Genomic DNA, 20,841 nt, shown 5'->3' with positions numbered 1-20,841 from the left:
GAGAAGTGTTGAAAAACACTCTAAATTTGGTGAAAATTTAGAATTAATCTCACTCATGTTACAAGACTGGAGAGCGTATTTACATGTATTACTAAAGTAAAGATATTTTTAAGGTTGTTGAAACAATATGATCGAGTTTAGGGGGTATTGAGAAGTAATAAGTACATACATATTACGGTAAAATACAAGTTAGAGATAAGCAAGCAGGTGCAGCTTGCTATGATAATGGATACAATATATCTATGGGTTTGAGTGTGTTGCCGGATCCGAATTCACAATTATCGATTCGTTCATCTGCGGTTTGCTTTTCGCTATTCCAATTTTGTTTACAAAGAAGAAGAAGAAATGAATCCGAACACAATGGGAGAACGGAAGTCTTCATCTAAGAAAACATCTTCCAAAAAGAAGAGGCTCAAAGTTTCCTCTAAGGTATCTTTTTTAGCTCTCCATTTCGATGTTTTCCATTCATTTACCTAATAACATTCGTTTCGCTTTCTCAGTATTATGTATAATGTTCCTGTATGCTGTGTTGATCTCTTTCTATTTCGTTATGAATTTCTGTGTATAGTTATGTATTTTAGGGTTTATGTAGAATTTATTGAACTTTGTTTTGTATCAAATAAAATCACGGTTTTTATTTTCAATAATCTTAAAAGGTTATTGAATTATGAGAATTCTCCTTTAATTTGATTTTTAAGGGCTTTATGTTTTTTCCTGTTTACTGAATTAATTTTTGTCATGTTATGGAATATTTGTAAATGTTTTCCTTTTGTAGTGATGCTAATAGTTCCCTTTCTACTGGTGGTGGAAATATGGAAGAGAATTAAAAATAATGGTTAGTAATCTGCTATGTTGCTCGGACTCTCCAAAAATGTTGTTGAATCTGTGTTGGATCTTCCCATAATGCACTACTTTTGGGGGATACGACACACACGACAACATTTTTAAGGAGTCTGAACAACATAAGCTATCTGTACCCTCTGTTGAACCTAAGTCCAAGCAACATATGTAATTAGCTGGTTTAACTTTTGGGTCTTTTCATGTGTGTATCATTAGGGGATGATTTTTGGGGGATAAAAATTAAGCTAGCTGTTCTTTTAGCTAAAAATTAAAATGAAACTGTTTTCCAAGAACAAGGGTCAAAAAGTAGTTCAAAAGGCTGGTTATTTTGGGTACAATACTTATATGAGTTGACATAACTGAACTGGGAGAATATAAGTCCTACTCCTTCCAGTTTGTTTAGAAGGGATTATTTTTCATGTAAATATTCATATACAAATCTGTAATATGGTAAGGCTTCATGTGGTATAGCTCATGATCGCTCGTGGGAGTGTTAAGTCACATTGCATAGTCATTTGAATTGTTATAGTTAGAGTTCCATGAATCGTTTATTGTTCTTTGTATTTTTTTTGTTTTCTGCTCTATCCGCAAAATAAACTTAGTGGAGCAAATCTAGAGTTATTTATCCAAAAAAACAATTATCTGCACCTGTTAATACTTGGTATCTTTTAGAAGCCACCATGGAAAAAAGGATATCTAAGATCTTGTATTAAATACATTCTCTTTTGTTTCAATTTGTAATTCGTTAACTGACACTCAGAAGAAAGAATTGTGGAAGACTTTATAATGCTTGATCATGCCAGCACACTTTGTACACTATTTATTGCATTATATTTTTAATTAATATTAGGCATGCTTTCTGTAGAACAATGTAAGGTTACCTCCTGTTTTCTTATGAATTCCAATTTATTATCCTTCATTATACATCTTCATGTGTTGTGTGGTTAGATACGGAAGAGAAAAAGCAGAAGAAACAAATCCAAGAAGTTATCCAGTTCTGAGGATGACTCGTCATCTTCTGCTTCCTCTGATTATTCTAGCAGTCCACAGTCTTTGTCCTCCGATTCAGAGGTTGATTATAGTATGAAAAAACGTAGGCACTCACGTGATATAAAACACGTGAAGAAAAGAACTTGGAGAAAATCTTCAAGCCGAGATGTCAGTGAGGGTTCACCCCCTGTAAAGAAAAGAAAACGGTCAAATAGAAAGAGTCTTGATTATGGGAGAAAAGTGCAGAAGAAGAAGCGAAAGAGACACACTAGTATTAGCTCCACGAACAGTGACTCAAGATGTTGTTCTAGGAAAATAGTATTAGCTCCAAAGGTAGAGATTTTAAGAGCTTTTCCACTTGCCAAGATACAACTAATAGTGGTAAATAGGAAGCGATAACGAAATTGAGTTTGATTAAAAGACATTTGCATATACTACTTAAGGTTCCAAATATTTATAGTTTTAACAAATTAATCTTGTCTTAAAATACCTGACGTCTGAAGAATTTGTTTTATTATATCTAAATTTTAAATTTTCTAATTTAATTAGTAAAGTATTATTACTGATTAAAGAGAAATAATAAAAAGTAATATAAACAAGTATACTTATGATTAAAAATATTATTATAAATACTTTTGCAAAGCGATGTCTAAATAAAATAGGCATAATATATAAATATATCTTTTAATTTGTCTTCCATACTAAGACGAATGTATCTATTTGTTTAATTTATATAAGTTTTAGAGTCGATTTATACATATTTAAAATTGAAGGGCATAAATATTTGCTTAAGCTAAATTAAAAACACATTTATGTATTATATATATATATATATATATATTATTATTATTATCATATATTACTATAAGCATGAACAAAAAAAGTTGAGAAAAAATTTAAAAAAGTCTATACCTAAATTGCTAAACTTTTCCTCTTCTCATAATTTTTTCCTTTGATATAATTTATGTGGATAAAGTATTATCCTTTATTATAAATAACGAAATTTAATAATTTGAAGGGTGAAAATCTGCAAAATGGAGACACACACATTGATAATGTCCTCTTGATTATATTAAAGAATGACTCTAGCTTCACAAATTTAAATTCATTGATGCTTAATTACGTGATAGGAACTTTAGTTATTTTTTTTACATAGTTTGCTAACTTTCTTTTTCCTATTCTTCATTTATTTACTATTATTTTCTAATTACTTATTCAACTTTTATACTCTTAATATTCATAACTCTCATCTTTTCATATTCATAACCTCTAAATATTTAAACTAACACTTTAAGATATCTTTTGATATTCCTTCTATTCTATCTATATAAATTCAACTTCTTTATCTCATGAAATCCCTACCAAGTTTATTAGACTATTATTATTTTTATTCTATAGTTAAAGTAGATGAAGAAAACTCTTGAATTGTGATAGGATATGGAAGGAATCGATAAGAACTCAGAGAGTTAAGTACTAATTTTGTACTTATTTTTTCATCTATATATGTATCAGTCTTATAAGAATAATGTCTACCTTGTATTTTTTCTTAAATCTGTTTCTTTTTGTCTTTTTTTTTTTCTCTATTAGACTTCTTAATTTAGTTTTCTATGAATGTTTTATTGTCGTAAGTCTTTATACTTATTTTGTAATTGTTGCATTTTATTGTTCATTACAATTTACATATATATATTTTCATGAAATTTTAGTCATTCTAACGTATCTATAAAAATTCACATGAAACACACGTGCTCAGCACGTGCTCAGAAACTAGTTAGTTATAAAAAAGTTAAGACCGTTAAAAATCTACACCACAACAACATAAATATTTTTTTTTAGAGACAATCTGAGGTCAAATGTTCACCACTTTTCGTCATTGTTACTTTGTTACTCTAACAAAATTTATAGAAGGAGACAACTAAATTTGAAACAACAGCAAAATAATATTGTTGACCCTTTTAGAAATTCATTCTTCATTAAACTGCTGCTCTAATTTTCTAGCAACCATACAACTTCAGCTATTTAAACCGTATATTATTTTCTGTTTTCAAAGCATTTAGTTATTTTCCGTATTAAATTAAATATTTTCTGTTTTCAAAGCATTTAGTTAGTTTCCCGTATTAAATTAAATATTTTCACTTTTCTAATCATTTAATAGACTCTTTTGTTTTGGAATATGAATAGTTATTTTCATTTTCTATATATGTATTGTAAATTAATTATCATTTTTTACTTCTAATCTTTTTTATAGTTTTCTCTTGTATTTGCTTAGCCTTTGTGTTTGCTAATTACTAATTTTTATTTATTTTTCTTTGTTTCAGATATTATCTTGCAATTGTGAACTCTTCCCTTCTTCATCGCATCATCAGCTACATAATAGATATGATAGTCATATCATTGGAGTTATGCCTAGTCATGAAGAAGGTAAACATACATTAGACCATTTCACTAGAAATCTTTGTAGTTTGTTAAGATGTGTCTCATAAGGAAATATAGAGAACTTGTATTGTTTGAGATCCATAAATTAGTAGTAAATACTAGAATGAAATGAGTCCAAATAGAGTGAAATAAATAGTGAGAATGCATATGCCGACTCTAAGAAGCATGTAATTGAGGTATGGTTGTAATGGGATTAAAACGAGTAATAGAAGTAGATGGATCGTTGTAGCCGATAAGTAACTGCTAACAAACTGATATACAAACATTATGAGTTTTGTCATCTATACTATACTGTTACATGCTATAGGGTTTTGACCAAATGATAGCAGAAGCTTTCACTAGAAAACAAAGTAAAGCTTAATGTTGACCAAACAACATCATCTGAACTTACGTGCTTGGGTCCAGTAATCTCGAATTGGGCTTTGGGCTGTCATCACATATATACATAGCATATGCATAATCATAAACAAGGATTGTGCCATTGTCTTTAGAAAATTGCACCACTTTAGTCACCCTGATGCTGTCAAATCAGTTGGATTATTTCAACCATTTGTATTAAGTTCTAGCTTGTTTGTGAATATGGATTGATTATGTTATTTCGTAATACTATTATATTAAACATTTTAGTTAATATTCTCATATAAAATTTACACATGAAGGATTCATAATCTTGAATCAAACAAAGAAAGTTGTACATGCAATAATCTATTACAAATAAATATGATTTTTTTTCAAGTGTACCCCGTGAAATTGACAACGATACATTATCCATCTTAAAGAAGACATAAGTTAATCAATATTTCTACACTATGAAATACAATTATTATTCGGAAACAACGTCTTGATACGTATGTGGATATAAGGAGGAGACTATAGTTTGTTAAAAATAAGACACAAACTTTAAGATATGAAACATTTACAAACATAATCAATGTTACTTATGTTTTACCTATAAATTATATGTTATTGAAATATTAAAAAAATAAGGAAAGTGCCACACTGAGTATAAGATATATGAGAACTACATAAGAAAAATGTTACACCAATTCAATTGACTGTTTATAGCTACAAACAATTACCCTTTCCTAAATTTAGTCACTTATTACTTACATGTTTTAGCATCATCTATATCATTTTTAAAAATTGTACTAATTAACATGGGACACACGTGCAACGCACGTGTCCAGAAACTAGTGCAATAAAATATTGATAGCTCGTTTTTATACATTTAAACAGCACTAAAAGATAGGATTAGGTGGCTTTGAAGTTAGCAAAACAAATCTGCACCACATGTAATAATAAGTCGTTTTCTACTTTGTTGTTTCTGGAATTTGACACTTCACTTCTGTGGGCTAAATTCTAAAATCTTAAGACCCCTCAATAAACCTTGTCTTTTCATCTTTTCTTTAAAAAGGGTTTCAGTTTTGGGAAATTGGGGCTGAGCTGCAGTTTGTGTGAAGTGAAAAATGGGGAGAGTATTTTTGGTGGATCTTGAAGGCAAACCTACAATTGCAAATTCTGCAAAACCCAACTTGCCCGTGTTGATCAACTTATTTCCAAGGTACGATTTTTTATTTTTTATTTTTATTTTTTGGTTGAATGACTAGATCTAGCTATGTAAAATCCTGATCTTTCATTTGACATGGTTATATATCACTTCTCGGTACAAGTAAAAATCTCACCTTTTTTATAGGTTGTAAATAAGTAATTTTTGTGTTGTTTAGTGCAAATGTAATGCTTTTCTTGTTAATTCAGAAGTTTCAAATTTTACGAATTCATCAATCCTCATCATGAATTTGAATTGACCATTAGGAAAATGGTTTATTGAGTTAGGGATGGAAGAGTGTGCAGATTTTATTCGTCTCTAAAAAAATGTTGTTGATAAGATCCAGAAATGGGTGACTACTTCATGAGAGATAGCAGTGACGTGTGAAGACGTTTGGAAGCTCTCAAGCATGTTGGATCATGTCGATTTTATGTATATTCATAGATGTTTGAACAAAATAGTTCATAGTTTAGCTAGATTTTCTATTTCTTTGTTGAAGGAGATCTCTTGGGAGAGGTTTTTCCAGAGTTGGATCATGCATGATGCTAAGGGTACATTTGAATTTCGTAGCTGTTGATGCAATAATACAAAGTGTTTAGTTTCGGTGAAAAAGTTCATGAATTTGACAAGTTTAATGTTGGTTGCCAAGCATAGATTAACCCTCCTCCTTTGTTTAAGTGTGGGACTTATTAAACACGTCGTTTTAAATAAGAACTCAATTGTAGATTCTTCTTCATTGCGTGTGCTAAAAGCAAAGTTGCATTTGGGATTTGGAGGTTTGGGGTGCAACATTGCTTTGAACATAGACATCTTGCTATTTAAACAGGGAAGGCTGTCTTCTCTTTTAGAGGAAAGAAAAGATTTTGGGGATAGAAAGAAGGCAACAAAAATAATTAAAAAAATCAAACAAGGTTAAATTCAACAATAAAGTCTAAAAGAATCACTACTAAGAAAAAGGAGGAGAATAGGTGAAATGCCTAGCTCCTTAATTGCCCAGTGAAGCAAACAAAATAGTTAAAGTACTGTAGAGGGCTGGAATCGAACTCACGCAACCTAGAAGGAATTTCCGGAGTTTTGCCAGTGGCGTCATGTATTATTTTATTCAATGAGTGGCACGTTAACTATTTATTGTAAATTTTCTTTCTATATATATATATATATATATATACTTATATGTACCAAGTTTCGGGTGAGGCTTTTTGGTGACGTGGCACCCCCTCGGCATGGGCGGATCTACATGGATCCAAGGGGGTTCATCCGAACCCCCTTCGTTGGAAAAATTACACGGTATATATAGGATCAATTTTTTGATTTATATGTATATACCAAGTGATGAACCCCCTAAATATAAGCTAAGGTCATGGCTCAGTGGTGAAGGGGGTTCAAGAATTCACAATATAAGTGTTGGGTCGCGGGTTCGACTCCCTGTAACAACGTTTTTCCCCATATTTTTGAGATTTATACTATTTTATTAGATATTAAAAAATAAATTTATTTTCCATTTTTATAAAATTAAGTAAAACTTATAACGTTGTTTTCATAATTAAAATTAAAAATACATTCTCCCATTCTCATTTTAAGTCAAACGTTTAATTTATATTTGATTAAGGAATAAAATAATTATAAGTAAGATTAAACAAATAAGAGTAATCATTTAAAATTTATAAATAAATACAATTGTCGCGAACGCGAATTTTATTGCTACAATATGATTGGATTTAGAAGTATTCCTTAGTTCGAACTCACGCAACCTAGAAGGAATGTCCGGAGTTTTGCCAGTGGCATCATGTATTATTTTATTCAATGAGTGGCACTTTGGCACCCCCTCGGCCCTTAGTAGATCCTCCCCTGGTTAAAAGCAACTCCTTTTTTCACTCGTAAGTAAAATATATGCATAAGAATTGTCTAGCACCAATAGGTGATGTAAGTTGGAATTCTCGAAGCAAGTAAATTAATTGGAACTCAAGAAGTTTCTTTTATCTCATTGTGTATGAACTGTCAGTTTACTTTCTTTGTCGTGGTATATTGCATGAGAAAATTGTGTTTCGTCTTTGCTGCATAAATTGCATTTCATTTTGCAATGGTTAACTATGTCTGACAAAATCTCCTTTATGCTATTTATTCAGGCTTTTCATTGCAGCAGTGGAAGAGCATACCTGTTCAATAAAGTGTGAGTGGCCTCTAACGTCATATTGATAGTATACATTGCTATTTCATGAATCTGGATTTTTGTTTTACAAGTGATTTAATTTGTTGATAAACCTGCATCCATTCGTGAGTGACAACTGGTGCTTTCTTTTTGGGGGTTGTACGATACTGTATCTGTTGTCGGGAGAAAGTGCTGTTTAATATGTTTGGCACATCATTCGGATGCAGTTGATAGGTGTTTCTCCTAATTGGTTAAGTGTTACATCACCATTAACAACCCGTTGCGTCTATTTTCAGTGAGTTATAGGCAATACGGTCATTTTTATTCAACAGAATGCCATTTGTGACCAAGTATTTGTGGAATGAATGATATTGCCTGTCCGGACATTTTTTTTTTGAAATGGTAGAGGTTTTATTAATAATAGTACCAAGATGGTACAAAAAGTACAAGCCACCAAAAAGACAAGTAGCAACCCTTCTTTGTTCTTATTATTATTCCTTTAAATTTCGGGGGGTGGGGGGTTATAGATATAAATGGCTATTGCAAAGAAATGCACTTGAGGGCAGAGGCATGTAGAAACTTCTCACATTTGATTCAAAATACTTTGTCATGCTTTCTATAGTATTTTGCCATGATTTCTTTTCTTCCGTTATTTCTTTTTCAATCTTCTTTGATATGTTTATCCTTGAGCCGAGGGTCTATAGGAAACAACCTCTCTACCTCCAAAGGTAGGCGTATGGTTTGGGCACACTCTACCCTCCCCAGACCCCGCCTATAGGATTACATTGGGTAAGTAGTTGTTAATTGCAAGTTCCAATGGCTCGCTCAACATCAGCATCAGCTAGATATTATGTGCATTTGAGCATAACTGTTTGACTTAGGCCACATTTGGATATATAGGGTTTGCTCAATTGTCCGAGGTACTTGTATGTACATACATACGTATGTATGCTTGAATTCTTCTTGCCCATCTACTTTCAAGATTTTGGTTTCCCTGGATTAGCCTGGCTGCCCAGATTGTATGCTGTCATCAGCAACTATAATTCAAATTTTCATAGTTTCATTAATGAGTTATCGACCTAGCAAGTCAAAACAGAAGACAATGCTGCATGCTGGATGGAATCTGTACTTTTGCATGGTTGCTTGGTGTAGACTGGAGTTTTCTGAGCGGCTGTAGTTGGTAGAAGACCACTTTCCTTTTTTAAAGATGTTGCTATGTTTAAAGCTTATTTTCTGACAGGAAGCTATGCTGAATCATCTTACTGCGGAAGCTTGTTTTTTAATTAGGGGTTGAATGGATTAGTTTATGTCATGGTTGGTAAGTGGTGATCTCTTAGCAGGAGCACAATCTAGTTCAGTGGTCTTCTTTTCTTGGCTTCCTTGATTTGTGCAAGAGATGTGTGTTGTTAGCTCCATTTTCTGTTCTTTTATCCTTCCTCAGCCTGATCAGATTATGTTTCTTTTCCAATTCATTAGATGGAATTTTTCACCTTTCTTTCTTTGTGTTATTCAGGGTAAATATAACTTTTGGACAGAGCGAGGAGAGGACGATGCTTCCTGGAACGCACACTGTGACGGATATATTTTGTCGTCGCTGTGGGCAGATTCTTGGCTGGAAATATGTAATCCCTCTCATTCCCTCTTCTTTGTCCATAGGCACCAACACGAGAGCCAAAACATACAACCATGGGAACACACACACAAAAAGTTCCTTTTATTGTCTTTTGGGGGATATGAATCGGTGTATATAAGTTAAACTAACACAGTATATGTAACATGCGTAGTTCTATTAACGACTAATATTTGTGTCTCGTTTACACAGGAGAAATCCCATGAGGAAAGCCAGAAGTACAAAGAAGGGAAATTTGTCCTTGAAAGGTTTTATTACTTTCTCACCCTCTTCATCTTTTTATAGTAAAAAAAAATAGTTACGTTAATTCACATTACATTTTATCGTAAAAAATCAATATGCTCATTTTAAGTGTTCCTAATATAACATTTCTATGTTGTTGATAATGTGTGTTGAACAGAGTCAGGATTATTGATGGTGAATTTGATTCTGAATTCTACATTGATACTCGTTCAAGCTCAAGTGATGATGAAGATACAATGTAAATAGTGGGAGCTTAGTGCACCGATTTGCAGATACTTGTATCTTGTAGACTTAGCAAAAGAATAGTTGTATCTTGTCTGAAAATCTCTCTCAAGTTTGTGGATGTAGAAACTAAGTTGCTGCCGAAGTGTTTTCTAATCAATATTTGCTTGACTTAAGTTAATGTTTTAGTGGTCTTACATGTTTTTTGTGTTTCCTTCATTATATTATTCTGCTCAGGTTCGTTATGCTTTCTCCATTATTTGTTATGGTTTATTTAGTAAAATGTACTTGCTTACGCTTTAAGAAAAAAAAATCAAATATATGTATTCAAATAGGGATCAAATCTCACCCGATCACTCCATTGAGTTTGGTGTAGCAAGTGTCGTATCTCAAAAAGGATGTAAACTCTCTCTCTATATATATATTCAAGTAGGAATCAAATTTCACTCGAATGAGTTTGGTATAGTGAGTGTGGAATCCAAAAAGGATGTTACTTGTTAGGGTATGTCCCCCACTTGGTCTCTTTTTTTCATGAATAGACTTTCCTAATACTCGTAGTTTATATCTCTATATGGTTTGTGAGCTATTGATTTTTTTGAAAATTTTCAAAATAACAAAAATAATAATAAGAAAATATACAATTTCTTTGGTATGAGAGTTTTATTTTAAAATGAAAGAAGTATTGAAATCGCCATTGAATTTGACATAAATTATTAGTTTCAGACTCTTATCTCTTTACTTAAGTAAAAGGATATTTTTAAGGTTATTAATAGTTCGAAAATAAAACAAATAATTCAAATGGAGTTTAGGGGTATTGACAAGCATTAAGTACATACATATTACGGTAAAGTACAAGTTAGAGATAAGCAGGTGCAGTTTGATACGATAATGGATACTATATATCTATGGGGTTGAGTGTGTTGGGCACCCTCCAGATCCTCTCACCAAACCAAACGGAACTCCTTTCCTTCTTCCAAATCCGAATTCACAATCTGTAGATTTTCCGATATTGATCGCAATAATCGATTCGTTTATCTGGGGTTTGCTTTTTGCTATTGCAATTTTGTTAACGAAGAAGAAGTAAATCCGAACACAATGGGAGAACGCAAGTCTTCATCTAAGAAAAAATCTTCCAAAAAGAAGAGACTCAAAATTTCCTCTAAGGTATTTTTTTCAACTCTCCTTTTCGATGCTTTCCATTTATTCACATAATAACATTCGTTTCGCTTGCTCAGTATTATGTATAATGTTCCTGTATGGTGTGTTGCTTTCTTTCTATTTCGTTTTGAATTTCTGTGTATAGTTATGTATTTTAGGGTTTATCTTCATCTAAAAGGTTATTGAACTATGAGAATTTATCCCATAAAGTTATTGAACTTTGTTTTGTATCAAATAAAATGGTTTTTATTTTCAATATTCTTAAAAGTTCATTGGACTATGAGAATTCTCCTTTAATTTGCTTGGCTTATGTTTTTTCTGTTTACTGAATTAATTTTTGTGATGTTATGGAATATTTGTTAATGTGTGATGCTAATAGTTCTCTTTTTACTGGTGGTGGTAATAGGGAAATGAATTAAAACTAATGGTTAGTTATCTGCTATGTTGCTTGGACTCTCCAAAAATGTCCGTTGCACCCGTGTTGGATCCTCCCAAAATGCACTTCTTTTTGGAGGATACAACACACACACGGCGGCATTTTTGAAGAGTTTGAACAACATAAGCTATATGTACCCTCGGATCTTTTCATGTGTGTATCATCAGGGGATGTTTTTTGGGGATAAAAGTTAAGATAGCCGTTCTTTTAGCTAAAAATTAAAATGAAACTGTTTTCCAAGATTAAGGGTCAAAAAGTAGTTCAAAAGGCTGGTTATTTTGGGTACAATACTTATACTCCTTCCAGTTTGTTTAGAAGGGATTATTTTCATGTAAATATGTTAAACATATGTTCATATACAAATCGGTAATATAAGGCTTCATGTGATATAGCTCATGGTCGCTCGTGGGAGTGTTAAGTCACATTGCATAATCATTTGAATCACTATAGTTAGAGTTCCATGAATCGTTTATTGTTCTTTGTATTTTTTTGTTTTCTGCACTATCCGTAAAATAACTTTAGTGGAGCAAATCTAGAGTTCTTTATCAAAAGAAACAATTATCTGCACCTGTTAATACTTGGTATATTTTAGAAGCCACCATGGAAAAACAGATATCTAAGATCTTGTATTAAATATATTCTCTTTTGTGTCAATTTGTAATTCCTTAACTGTCACTCAGAAGAAAGAATTATGAAAGACTTTTTAATGCTTGATCATGCCAGCACACTTTGTATACTCTTTATTGAATATATTTAATACCCAAATATTCATGGAGATGTTTTCATGAGAAATTGCATTATATTTTTAATTAATATTAGGCATGCTTTCTCTAGAACAATGTATGGTTACCTCCTGTTATCTTATCAATACATTCTCATCTTGTCGCTGGCAATTCCAATTTATTATCCTTCATTATACATCTTCATGTGTTGTGTGGTTAGATACGGAAGAGAAAAAGCAGAAGAAACAAATCCAAGAAGTTATCCAGTTCTGAGGATGACTCGTCATCTTCTGCTTCCTCTGATTATTCTAGCAGTCCACAGTCTTTGTCCTCCGATTCAGAGGTTGATTATAGTAGGAAAAGACGTAGGCACTCACGTGACATGAAACGCGTGAAGAAAAGAACCCAGAGAAGATCCTCAAGCCGAGATGTCAGTGAGGGTTCACCCCCTGTAAAGAAAAGAAAAAGGTCAAATAGAAAGAGTCTTGATTATGGGAGAAAAGTGCAGAAGAAAAAGCGAAAGAGACACGCTAGTATTAGCTCCACTAACAGTGACTCAAGAAGTTGTTCTAGTTGCCGACGTGAAAATAGTGTTAGCTCCAGAGGTAGAGATTCTAAAAGCTTTTCCACTTGCCATGATGAAACTAATAGTGGTAATGAGAACACCAATCTTCAGATTCCCAGGATTAAGTCTAGAAAAAAGATGAAAGAAAAGAAAATTCATAATGAGCCAAGCACTGGCAGAAGGAGCGGAAGTAGGGGACCAGTTTGTTCTTTATGTAACCATCATTCATGTTCTTGTAATACTACTCATAATGGGGAGGAATATGTGGAAGAGAGTATTCCTAAGCGCTTAAGATCTGTTGTTACTATTCCAGAAAAGACACGTGAGGAAGAGGGTGACGAGCAGGGACCAGATATGCTTAAAGAAGAGATTTTGAATAAGCACCATGATTGTCCTTCATGCAGAAACCATGACAATAATGACCTGGAAATTAAAGGGAAATTAGCTTCTTGTTCTTGTTTCCCGTCCATTCAAACAATGCAGGATGGAAATTTGATAATTGATGAAACTTTTGGCCCCACAAAAGTTGATGGTGGTCTGGATCCTAAACCCAATAAAGTCAAAGAAGCAAGTCATGATAATGGAGGTGAGAGTGGGAATTCTGATAATATTGCTAATACAGGAATTGAGGATCTTGAGACTGTCTTACGGAAAAAGGCGTTGGAGAATTTGCAGAAGTTTCGTAAAGAGTTTCAAACAAATTTAAAATCTGGTGCCAAGGAAACAAAGAATGGCAGTGATGTTAATCACTTATCCCCTTTGAAGACTGAGGTTGTACCATACAAGTCTCTGGAGCGGGGGGGAAAAGATGGATTGGCTTTAAATCAAGCTGTAAAATGTAGAAGCAAGCTTGTAACTACTAAGGAATTTTCTCATTCCACAGAGATTGAGATAAATACTCCAGTTGAAAAGAATAATGGAAAAGGATCTGGTTGCGTTGAGCCGGGTGTTACACAACCTGCTGATAGATCAGCACTCTCAGAGAGTCCAGAACAGGAGAACCATACCACTGAACCAGTTCTTAGCAATGAACCTGAACCTGGTAAACTATTATGTAGTACCACAGTACAGACATATAAAAAGGAAAATCCATTGGCTTCCAAGAGAAACATAATTAAAACACCAGTTCCCTTGAGACCTGGAGTTCATAGCACTGGGACCAGCGATAACTTAGACATGGGAGCTGTTAATGCCGGTATCCGTCCTACTGTAGAAACTACTTCTAGTGTCAGATCCACATCTGATGGACTTACTTCAAAACACCAGCCAGATGAAACCAAGGATGCCTCTGAATTTGAACAAAAGACCATGTCTGTAATGAGGGGTGGTGAGACGGTACAGGTATTATATTCGTATTTCATTATTTATGCATGTTAGGCTGGGATTTTTCAACTCCACAGTTGATCAATAATCCTACAAGTAAATAAATAAATGGCCTGTTTGGTTTAGATTCTTTAAATTGTTTCTGATTGTTTAAATGATCTGAATATTAGAGATATTGGTAGAAATCATCAGTTGTAATGAAGTAATAGTGACTACTAAGTAATTCTAACTATAGATTTCTTTTAGCAATAGCCAAACACTGATAGTGGGGACGGGGGAGCAAACTATTCTCTCTCCCAGGCATGGTATTTGGTAAAACTTACAAGGATTTACTCTACTGGGATTTCATTGCTAGAGATAGAACTTGCATATGTTTTCGTATTTCTGACCTCTGCCAAACATACATGGTAATATACATTGCTTTGTTGTATTTATATTTTGGTTTTCAGCTAATTTCTCGTTGAACTTACTCTTACCTGATTTTAATTAAAGAGAAGAAACAAATATGTGTTCAAAGTCTCCGCCTATTGGGACTTCAGGATTTCTTTAACTACACTGTCTATGAGAGTCACCTTAAAGCTCGTCTTTGTCAAATAAAATACATAGATGGACTGATGATGGGAAATTCAATATTCTGATTTCTTATATATTTAGTCTTTACAAAGCTCGAGTATTCTTGCCATCTCCAATACCCTTGAGACATTTGTAATTTGTTGTGATTCCATTTGTTTGACCTTATCTTCACATGATGATGTTGGCAGGTAAACTACAAGGTCTACATCCCCAAGAGGGCCCCTGCTCTGTCCAGGAGAAAACTCAATCGGTGATGTGGCTCAGTTAAATTTTCATGCCAATTTAATCTGTGAATGCTTGTGTATCAAAAAACATTTTCCCGACTGTGAAGCTATGAGCTCTTTTATCCTACAGAAGAAAGCTGATGGACAAAGATATCTTTAGCTATGTTTGTGTAGAACAGAAAAAAGAATAAAAATTTAAGCATTTCACAATGAAGCTCTCGTATTTCCTTCCGTGTCGTTCTATTTGGATGTACTTAATATTTTCCATAGTTATTGAGAACATATTTAAGAGGATATTTTCCCCATTTGGCTGCAATCTGCTAAATGTGTGTTGAATTTTATAATTTAGCAGATTCAGCTCAAACTTTTTGGTGATTGACTGGAACGTCTTAAATGCTTATGCTGCTGTAATCCTTTGTTACTGTCACTTTTGGAGAATTTTAAACAAATGAATATTTTCCCTTTTTCTTAAAGCCTCCGAATCTTATTCATTTGTAGATGGAGTTTACATTGCAACTAGGGATGTTATGAGCATTACATTTCACAACTGTGCCACAGCCCACATGTATTCTACCTTGTGTCAACATACCCAATGTAATCCTTTAAGTGGGGTACGGAGAGGGTAGCATGTACACTAACTTTACCACTACAATGGGAGGTAGAAGCTGCTTTCGATAAACTTCATAGCTTCTGAAAATATCGTTTACAGAGCCATTTACATACTAAATAACTGATAAAGTTGGGGATTTGAGGCAGTCTCTTTTCACACAACCTTCAGTAAGTATGACTTCGACTCGCAATTAGTGAAGTAGGTAGGTGGTTTTTTTACAACGGTTTCCAAGACTGTCCAAATAAACAGAGGTGAATAATTGGCCATGCACTCAGAAAGTCAAATGACTTGCAAAGTTCACGCAGGGAGCTGCGAGGAGAGGACTTCCAGGGCTCGATCTACATCTGACTCCCGTAGTTTTGTAGAATCTCAAGTTCCACAACATTAGAAAATGAACCTCCGTTGTCCTTTAGCTGCTGTTATGTCATTTCTTTAAGCCACTTATGCAAGCCCAGTCATCCATCTTTGAAACTGTAATGTTCTCTAGGTATTGTGAATACCTTTCTAGTATGCGAGGAATCTGCAGAAGAATTTTATCACATTGAAAAATCAATAATGCAAATATTGCAATAGGTAATCTACAATTTTTTCTTGTTTCACAAAAACAAAACACAGATATAATAATCTACATTCATAGTTGTAGTCTCATTCTTATGCACATGATTCTTTACATACCAATACCAATACTGTTTGTAATTTCATCGGAGAAAATGCCTATGGATGAATTGAATAATTGAGAGGAAATTATTGACAATCATTAAGCATACATACAAATTTCAGGAACTAGATATGAGTATTGAATTACTGAAACCGAGAGTCATGTCATTTGAAAATCCAGGAACAACAAATAGCAAAGGAAGTTATAGAACCTGTTGACTATCAAAAAGATAGTAAAGTAGAGTATTGCCATATACATGTTTTACTCTTATCGTTTTCTATGAAGTGGAGTTTTAACTTCAGACACGAAATAAGAAGGATACAAGTATAGGGTGTTAGTTATCTTTTATGGGTAATAGATGATGATGTTAAGCAAATAATGGCTAATATCAGACGACAGCATTATTCTTGTAGTTTTCCCTCATTCTTTGTGGTACCAGCAAATGTATCCCCAAGCCTTTTTCACTACAGTTCAACTATAAAACAGAATGTCCATACCTGCTCAGATATGATCCCGGAAAGAGCAACTGTTGCACCAGGCTTTGCATAGGACACAATCTGATCTGCCAACTCAAGCAGAGGATTCAATAGTATGTTTGCCACAACGATGTCATATTTTCCCCTGTTATTTATAACTTCTGCATCGTAGGCAGTTTGATCAATGTCCATACTTGAACTAAAATCTGCAGAGGGAAGAATTCCTTTGCCAGGAACAAGATATAAAAGCAATTCCTCATGTCCAATGTTGTTTAAAGTAGCATTATATTGAGCAGATGTGATTGCCTGGGGATCTATATCAAAACCAACTGAAAAAGCTGCACCAAACTGCAGATAAATATTTGACAATGAAGATATTAGCAACACCATGATACTAAATGACGAGTTCAAAAAACTAATGTTTGAGGTTTCAGAAGGAAATCAGATTTAAGTTGTGAATAAAGTAGACAGCCCGTGAATTTGATGGAATCTCCTACAGATTAAGAATTTTGATTTTGTTTCAGGTACAGTTATCAAGTTATAGTTCACAGAATGCATTTTTCAGAATATAAGTTTTTTCAAGAAAAATCAAGTTTAGTTCAAAGTACTAATGTTTGTGCTTCTCCAACTATTTTTTACCGAATCAGGTTAAACGTTGAACATTTTTTCTCTTCCAACTTAGATTCAATACAAAACCAAGACTTCGTAAATCAATCTTCTCAACTTCCATCCACTTGTTTAGAATTGAAATTAAAAGTCTAAGGAAGCGGTTTCACGGAATCGAAAGAAAGAAGCAAGCCCTTAAAATCCCAAAAATGATCCAGCAATAAAAGAAGAAAATAGAAGTTGAAAATTGTTCCTCATCTATTTGTCACCTCACCACCCCAATGTCTAAATTCAATACATTTCCTGGTCCTTTGCCACAGCTACCGCCACCCTTTCTAATCTATCACTTCATAAAGTTCAAAAGATTTAGTTTGAGACTCACATCTCTATTATTCAAATGCCAGAAGTTTTGACGTTCATCGTGCTTTTTGTGTCAGACTTTGTTCCTTAATTATGTTATTAAACTAGCAAGATCAATTCTTTTGACAGGGAGAGGAGCAAGGCCTGGATTTAGTGAGCAAGGATAAGTTTTAGGTGGAACTTTATTTATAAGGAATCAGTTCATTAACTTCAGCAGAGCGCGGTTTGAATGAAAACCCAAGTACCTTAAGAGCTGCAATTGCTAGCACACCCGAACCAGTTCCATAGTCCAAGAAGAGTTCTCCTCCTTTTATCAAATCACGCAGAAGGAGGAGACACAACTTAGTTGTTGGGTGCTCCCCAGTTCCAAATGCCAAACCAGGATTTAGGATTATATTTGTTGCTTGAAGATCCTACAATACAAGCACACGCTCTTTATCCATATATCTACAGAACATACACATATTATAGATATGTATGAATAATTTCTTATGGAGGAAATACGACAATGTGCACACTGGCATTCATGACCGACAACCAAGAGGACTAAAAACGGGAAGACCGCAGAATCATGAGACAATAATATGAAAGTTTGATTGAATATTAACATAATACTTTGAACTGTGGGCCTGAGTGTAGAACGAATTGAATCATGTGATAAGAACAAAGGGAGAGAGGTATAATCATACTGGAGGAGTTGTCCATTCAGGCACCACCCAGAGTCCATCAGAAACTTCCACCGGACAAAACAATTCCTGCAATTAATTGACAATGGTTGAAAGATCAAAATTAACTCAGCTGGTTCAACCAGTCACCAAGATGATAACATGTGCCGCATATAGACGCCATGACTTGGTAACAGAATGATGTCAGAAGCTCTATTAGCTTCCAAACACGCAGTTGAAATTAAGAGATACAGGAATCCAGTGGCATAATAACATCAATTCATCGCATTCGCATGCAAGCTTCCAATGGATTGGTAAAGAACCAATCGTCTAGATCCCTCATCATTAATGTAACTCACTAAAACATGCAAAGGTCAGGGAGATTTGCCAGATTATTAAACTACTGGTTAAATGCTAAAGATGATCTAAAGGGACCGTTTAAGAGGATAATCATTATTTGGTCATCCGCATTTTCAAGACAACTCATTCTCATTTCATGCTTTTTAACAAGAAATGGACATGATAATCAAGACACAAACAGTATCCAGCTTCATGTTCATTTTTAATAATTCATTAATAGAAAGAGAAGAGTTGGCAAGTAGCACATTTGAAATTTGCAGACATTGACTCTAGACTGCAACTTGATTGCATGTCCATAAAGACCATAAAAGTTGGTAATTGATCATAATCTTGCTGGTTGCTATTAGTCTTGGAGAAAAAAAGAAGATTTGAGGCCCTTGTCAAACCAAGATTATCAGTGCATGTATTTTGCTAGGCATAAATATGCAGGTGGAAGATCAATATAATATTTCTTATATTACTACACAACACAATAGTCATTAGCAAGGGAAAGAATGTTGACCTGTGTAGCTTTTATCCAATCAGTGTGGTCATGCATCACAACCTCAAAACTAGGTATCTTTTGCAACCCTATAGAATCAGCAGCAAGTGAAATGCAGTCTTTCACATCTTTGCATACAGAAAAGATGGAAGTAATGATAATCTGGGAGGTAGGAGAAAGGGAAAATAAAGTTAATAAATACAAATCAGAAGTTTGAGAGAAATCAGTCAAACATATTTAGGGGGTAACTACTAAATGCTAGCTGAAGTTTGATGATGATAAACTCCACCACACGTGACTGAAAGTTAAACAGCTCTGAACACCTCAAATTGAAATTACCCAGAAGAGCAATTGTATGCTACTAGTTCTCCAATAAGATGCATAACAAAGAACCACTACGTATATTCAGTTGCGAAAAGAAGGTAAATGCATGCACACAGAAACAGACGCAGAAACATCAAAAGCCTTTTTTGATTCGTCCTACCTAAAAAACATCATTAATGAATAGAATAATGGAGACTCTACCTCATCACTTCTCTCACTGCTTTCTTCTTCATCCACAGTAGTTGAACTGGCTCCAAAACATAAAAGAGCCTCTGAGAGCATATCCTGATAGTAAAACAGAAATAGAAGTTCAAGCTCAATTTGATATATGTTGTACAGATAATTTCTGCATTATATTACACAGTTACTGTCCATTTAGGGATTGAGCACGAACTACCAGAGCTCTAAATTGACATAACACAACTGAAGATTACATGGTAGTTTCACTCTCCAAATTTCCTAATACACGAAGGCGGATGTATGTTTTCACACAGCGTATGCATCCACCGTCTTCAACTCAACTACTCAAAACTACACATAATTTAAAAGTTCTACAAAAATGTAGTATTTCACCAAGTTCGCACCTATTCCATAACGCACTAACTAGTGTAGTAATTTTTGGCACTTTGCTGATGCTCGAAATTCAGCATTCCTTCTCAACATCAACAGTATATGAACTACAGCCTATATAACAATTTATCACAAGCAAAATTGTTCACTTGACAACTTGTATGTGCGCAGAGACACGTAAAATTAGCATAACAAGCAAGAGAAAACAGTAAACTGAGCATATTAACTTACGGCATTATCCTTATGACAGCAAATGCGAACAGAGAGGTACGGAGAAGTGAATGAATCACTAGCCGGAGTCTCCGAAGAAGGAGAAGATAACGTGGAAAATTTAGCTGCAGTCTGGATGTGCTTCCAATGCTGGTATCTTTGTGCAGCAGAGGATTTAGAGAAACGAATGAACGGAATTAGCCTGTGAACGCGGCGGCCGGTGAAGAAACGGCCGGTGATTATGGTACTGCTAGTGTACGAAAGGTGTTTGAAGAAATGACCGCGAAGAGAATTTAATACCATTGTCATGGTATGAACGTTTAGCTCTGTGTTATTTTTGCGCCATATACTATTTTAGTACGATGGGTGGATACCAAAGTGAAAGGAAAGCCGTTAAAATATCGCATAAGAAAGAAGGTTGCCTTTTTTTTCTTTTTCTTTTTCTTTTTGGGTCCTTTGAGGAA

The 20,841-nt window shown here is 34.0% G+C and overlaps 2 protein-coding genes and 1 pseudogene across 2 annotated transcripts; 2 read left to right on the top strand and 1 right to left on the bottom strand.

Annotated features, from left to right (window-relative positions):
* Positions 1 to 37: 37 nt before the first annotated feature.
* LOC107057735 (protein yippee-like At5g53940) lies at positions 38 to 10,259 on the top strand (annotated as a pseudogene).
* A 652-nt stretch (positions 10,260 to 10,911) lies between these two features.
* Positions 10,912 to 15,457, top strand: LOC102596892 (DEAD-box ATP-dependent RNA helicase 42). Its single transcript, XM_015309139.1, has 3 exons — positions 10,912 to 11,220; positions 12,593 to 14,278; positions 15,022 to 15,457. Exons 1-3 carry the CDS (start codon positions 11,152 to 11,154, stop codon positions 15,085 to 15,087), a joined length of 1,821 nt encoding a protein of 606 aa, XP_015164625.1. The 5' UTR covers positions 10,912 to 11,151; the 3' UTR covers positions 15,088 to 15,457.
* Positions 15,458 to 15,711: 254 nt separating this feature from the next.
* LOC102580183 (ribosomal protein L11 methyltransferase) lies at positions 15,712 to 20,778 on the bottom strand. Its single transcript, XM_006348331.2, has 7 exons — positions 20,399 to 20,778; positions 19,799 to 19,882; positions 19,295 to 19,435; positions 18,457 to 18,522; positions 18,013 to 18,180; positions 16,823 to 17,149; positions 15,712 to 16,187 (listed from the first exon to the last, which is right to left on the bottom strand). The coding sequence occupies exons 1-7, from the start codon at positions 20,684 to 20,686 to the stop codon at positions 16,092 to 16,094; spliced, it is 1,170 nt and encodes a 389-aa protein (XP_006348393.1). The 5' UTR covers positions 20,687 to 20,778; the 3' UTR covers positions 15,712 to 16,091.
* Between the last annotated feature and the right edge of the window lie 63 nt (positions 20,779 to 20,841).

Source organism: Solanum tuberosum, unplaced genomic scaffold, assembly GCF_000226075.1.
Source record: "Solanum tuberosum cultivar DM 1-3 516 R44 unplaced genomic scaffold, SolTub_3.0 scf00096, whole genome shotgun sequence".
NCBI lineage: Eukaryota > Viridiplantae > Streptophyta > Magnoliopsida > Solanales > Solanaceae > Solanum > Solanum tuberosum.
Note: the sequence above shows the minus strand (reverse complement) of the source record. Positions and strands in the feature narration are given on the sequence as shown.